At 48.5% G+C, this 5,000-nt stretch overlaps 1 protein-coding gene across 1 annotated transcript in view; it reads right to left on the minus strand.

Moving 5' to 3' along the window:
• The window catches only part of LOC308150757 (neurabin-2-like), a gene marked incomplete at both ends in the record, with an annotated part of 49,349 nt that overhangs the window by 7,952 nt on the left and 36,397 nt on the right, over nucleotides 1-5,000 (minus strand). The window contains 4 exon segments of the mRNA XM_080523554.1: nucleotides 401-536; nucleotides 2,739-2,843; nucleotides 3,229-3,349; nucleotides 4,708-4,840. Coding sequence (XP_080379680.1) covers nucleotides 401-536; nucleotides 2,739-2,843; nucleotides 3,229-3,349; nucleotides 4,708-4,840 — 495 coding nt within the window.

Here is a 5,000-nt window from a genome sequence, read left to right on the forward strand (position 1 = left end):
TGTGTGTGTGTGTGTGTGTGTGTGTGTACCTCCTCGTCCTCCTCAATGTGCTGGGTGTAGTGTGTGTGTGTGTGTGTGTGTGTGTGTGTGTCCCACCTCCTCTTCCTCCTCCATGTACTGGGTGCAGTGTGTGTGTGTGTGTGTGTGTGTGTGTGTGTGTGTGTGTGTGTGTGTACCTCCTCGTCCTCCTCCATGTACTGGGTGCAGTGTGTGTGTGTGTGTGTGTGTGTGTGTGTGTGTGTACCTCCTCGTCCTCCTCCATGTACTGGGTGCAGTGTGTGTGTGTGTGTGTACTTCCTCGTCCTCCTCCATGTACTGGGTGCAGTGTGTGTGTGTGTGTGTGTACCTCCTCGTCCTCCTCCATGTACTGGGTGCAGTGTGTGTGTGTGTGTGTGTGTACCTCCTCGTCCTCCTCCATGTACTGGGTGTAGCGCTGCTCCATCATCTCCCTCTGCCAGCGCTCCTGCTCCAGGGTCTGCTGGATCAGCTGGGCCACCTCGCTCTGCTCCCCCGGCTTCTCTCGACCAATCAGGAACCTGCACGGGCACAGCACCAACCAAAGGGGTGAGGGGAGAGAGACGTGGCTGCCAGGGAACAGCCAATAGCGACTTCTCTGACCTCTCTGGTACCTCCGGTCACAGTGGAGGCTGGCGGAGGTAGACATCGGAGGACGGGCTCGTTGTAATGCCTCTGTCCTCCGATTTCTACCTCCGCTAGCCTCCCCCGGTGTACCGTACAGAGCCTCTACCCAGGCCTCAGTAGGAACTAACGAGACACTGTTCCCTTGTAGCAGGTGGGACCCATTAGAGCGGGACACCAGAGCTGCCTGTCACATGGAGCGGCGACACAGGGACCTGACAGAGGATTCTGGGTGATTAATGACACCTCGTCACACGTGTCACAGCAGCCTGACGTGTTTGACGTGGTAAACAACACGCGTGTTAGGCGCTCTACCCAGTGATACTGTCAACACAGTCACAGTGAGTCACCATGGCGACTAGCGGAAACGAGGGGGAATGATGGAAACGGCCCTTCTCATTGGTTGACATGAACTTGTATGGCCCTTCTCATTGGTTGACATGAACTTGTATGGCCCTTCTCATTGGTTGACATGAACATGTATGGCCTTCTCATTGGTTGACATGAACTTGTATGGCCTTCTCATTGGTTTTTATTAATGAATGGCATTATCTTTTGTTCTAAGCCATATGGAATATTGACAATTCCATTTCTGCAACATTAAAAACATATCTGATTCCATGACTATGTTTCAAGTTTAAAATGTCAATTTTCATGTTTATTGTTACCCGAAAAGTCTTAGGCTTCGGTCGCTGACATTGCATTGCATTGCAGCACAAGAGATAAGGCAATAGGCATAATTCAAGATAAAAAAGTGACAGTGACAAAACATATTAGGCATAATACAAGATAAAGGTGACAATAGTACAGTAAGACAGGATACACTGGTGGTGCAACTAGTGATAATAGATAGTTCAGTAGTAAATGTGTAAATGTCATTACAATTAAAGTAAAGATTGTGTGTGTATGTGTGTGTGTGTGTGTGTGTATGTGTGTGTGTGTATGTGTGTGCGTGTCTGTCATTACAAAGTAAATATGTTATGTTGTGACAGTTAGTGAGCGTGCAAGGGTTCTGTGACAGTGTATGTGTGTGTGTGTGTGTGTGTGTGTGTGTGTGTGTGCGTGCGTGTGCGTGCGCGTGTGAGGGCTGAGGACCCAGTCGGATGCCCCTGTCTTGCCTGAGGGTAAATAACTGACTCGTGAAATGATGACCAGAAGACAACCACTTGAAAACAGCACGCTGTGGACCGAGTCACGCGAACACACCACCTGCCCTCCCCAGCATCCCCAACACGCAACACAGAACACGGAACACGCCATCAGCTTTCTGTGAGAACCACAGTTAAGTAAGAGTCTAAATGTGGACTTGTCAAAGCACCTGTCAGGGCTGCCAGTCAGGCTGAGTGGCGCTACGCTAGCTGAGGCTACGCTAGCTGATGAATATTCAGGACACGGGAGACATGAGACGCAGTCAGAAATAACCAGATCTCTGTCTGTCTGTCTGTCTGTGTCTGTGTCTGTCTGTCTGTGTCTGTCTGTTTGTCTGTCTGTCTGGGTCTGTCTGTCTGTCTGGGTCGGTCGTCGGTCTGTCTGACTGTCTGTCTGTCTGTCTAGGACTGTCTGTCTGTCTGTCTGGGTCTGTCTGTCTGTCTCTGTCTGTCTAGGACTGTCTGTCTGTCTGTCTGTCTAGGACTGTCTGTCTGTCTGTCTGTCTAGGACTGTCTGTCTGTCTGTCCGTGTGAATGTGAAAGCATTCCCCTGACATCATTCCAACCAAACCCATGTGACCTTGAATGAGGTCAAGCAGGACTGGGTGTAGGGAGCAGGATGATAATGTGGCAGTGTCAGACACAGACAGTCAAACAGACAGACAGACAGACAGAGACACAAAGAGACAGAGAGACAGACAGGCAGGCACACAGACAGTTACCAGAGCCATGTGTAAGCTATCCGACAGGCAGACAGACAGAGAGACAGACAGGCAGGCAGGCAGACAGACAGACAGGTACCAGAGTGTAGTGTAAGCTAGCAGACAGGCAGACAGACAGACAGACAGAGAGACAGGCAGACAGACAGACAGGCAGAGAATCAGACTGAGTGTAAGTGAGGGGTGTGGTCTAAGTGAGGGGCGTGGTCTAAGGGAGGGGGCGTGGTCTTACTTGACGGTGCCTGTGGTGTTCCTGAGGACAGAGGCAGCGAAGCTCTGGGTCACGCCCACCAGACTGGTCCCATCCACCTCCACGATCAGGTCGTTCACCTGGATCCTACAGGGGGGAGGGGAGGGGGAGGGGGGGGGGGGGATAAAGAAGGGATGAGGGAGAAAGGGAGGTGAGATGTGAGCAAAGGAAGGTTTTATGATCTATGTGTACCCCAAATATAATATTGCAAATGTGTGTGTGTGTGTTTATGTGTGTGTTTATGTGTGTCTTCATGTGTTTGTCTTTATGTGTGTGTATTTATGTGTGTGCGTGTGTCTGTGTGTGTATGTGTATTTATGTGTGTGTGTGTGTGTGTGTGTGTGTGTGTGCGTGTGCGTGTGTGTGTGTGTGAGAGTATGTGTATGTTTATGTGTGTGTGTGTGTCTTTCTGTGTGTGTGTTTGTGTGTGTGTGTGTCTTTATGTGTGTGTGTGTGTGTGTGTGCCCCCTACCTGGTGTCTCTGTGAGCGGCCCCTCCGTCGGTGACGGTCTTGACGAAGATGCCGAGCTTCTCCAGGCCCATGTCCGCCCCCGCGCCCATGCCGATGATGCTGATGCCCAGGCCGTCCCCGTCTGCAGAGAGGACAGAGGAACGTCAGAGGAATGTCCCAATCATCAACATGTCAGAATAACACACAACATCATTGGGTTAGGGGTCAGGGGTTAGGTCAGGGGTCAGGGCTTAGGGTTTAGGGGTCAGGGGTTAGGGGTTAGGTCAGGGGTTAGGGGTTAGGTTTATACATCTTAGGTCACTCTTAGGAGACCTGGTTTTGATCATCATTTTGTCCAGTCCATTTTTGGAGTTAGGGTTTGCCTTTTTTTTTGTTGGTCTGCTTGTTTTTTGTGTTGTTCCAATGCAAACAAAAGAATGTGTGTGTGGGATTCTGGGAGAAGTGATGCATTATTTGACATAAGTGCAGGGGTGCCAATATTTTTCGCGTATCATTTGTATTGCGGGGCTCCCTTGAAAAAGAGACTCTGGTCTCAATGTGACTCCCTGTTTAAAAATAAAGGTTTAGAATCATTATAATCATTCGAACTCTACGACTGCAATTAGCATATTAATGTACGATTTGCATATTCATGTGCAAAGCAAATTCCCTTTAATTACACCCGTCTGGCACAGCGGTTCCGTTTGTCGACTGAATATCACCGAGGCTGGAGTACTTAGTTGTTCATTTAGTTGTGGGTATTTGTCATTAACTGGACTGAATTTTAAACCATTATAGTCTTGCAGTCTCTTCACAGGTCCTTGATAAACGCTAAACATGAAGGAATATCGTTCTTTCAGCATCAAAAAGGGGGAGAGATGTCTTTGAAAGGAGGGACCTTTGGGTGTAAAGACTGTAAGCTGTTTCTGCACTGTTTACAAAAAGGCATTAGCTGCCGTTAGCGGTGGCTAATTAGCTGCTAGCGCAGCAGCTAATCCATGCTAATAGATGCAAACGGAGCTAATCCATGCTAATAGAAATCCGATAAAGAGATAACGGGGAAAGTGGACTAGTGACCACTATGAAGTTAGGTAGAAAACGTTTTTTATTTTATTTATCCCAGTCATCGTAGTTCCAGGAGGAAAGACCAGTGAGAACTGAGAATAAATGTCTGAATGTGTTTGACACTACCAGGCCAGACAGGTCAAAGTTCAATTAGGTTTTTGAATATGTAAGGTTCTGTAAAGATGTGTACACTTTGTATGTCCTATTCTACAAGGTTCTATTCTACAAGGTTCTATCCAACAAGGTTCTATTCTACTAGGTTCTATTCTACAAGGTTCTGTGACATTCTACGAAGTGTCTGTAGTATGAAATGAGATCAAGGTTCTCTGGGGGTTCTGGGGGACACATTGTGTGTGTGTTTCTCGCGACCTCCTGGGATGTGTGATGTTCTGTGAGTTTCTGTGAGGTTCTAGATGGTTCCGCCGGGCCCCTCACCCTTCTCCAGCTCCACAGGGAACAGGTCCAGCCTCTCCACCCTCTTCTCCAGCTCGTACTCGGCCGAGGCGGCCATGGGGTCCACGTCATCGTTGCGGCGGTCGTAGTCCTCGTTGGAGTAGGTGGTGAACACCTGTCAGTCAGGAACACAACCACAACACTCAGTAAAGATGCTTCAATAACCACGTTTCAGTTAAGATGTGTCAGTAAAGATGTGTCAATAACCACGTTTCAGTTAAGATGTGTCAGTAAAGATGTTTCAATAACCACGTTTCAGTTAAGATGTGTCAGTA

The sequence above is a fragment of the Nansenia antarctica genome (genome assembly GCF_963989245.1).
Source record: "Nansenia antarctica genome assembly, chromosome: 2".
Taxonomy (NCBI): domain Eukaryota; kingdom Metazoa; phylum Chordata; class Actinopteri; order Argentiniformes; family Microstomatidae; genus Nansenia; species Nansenia antarctica.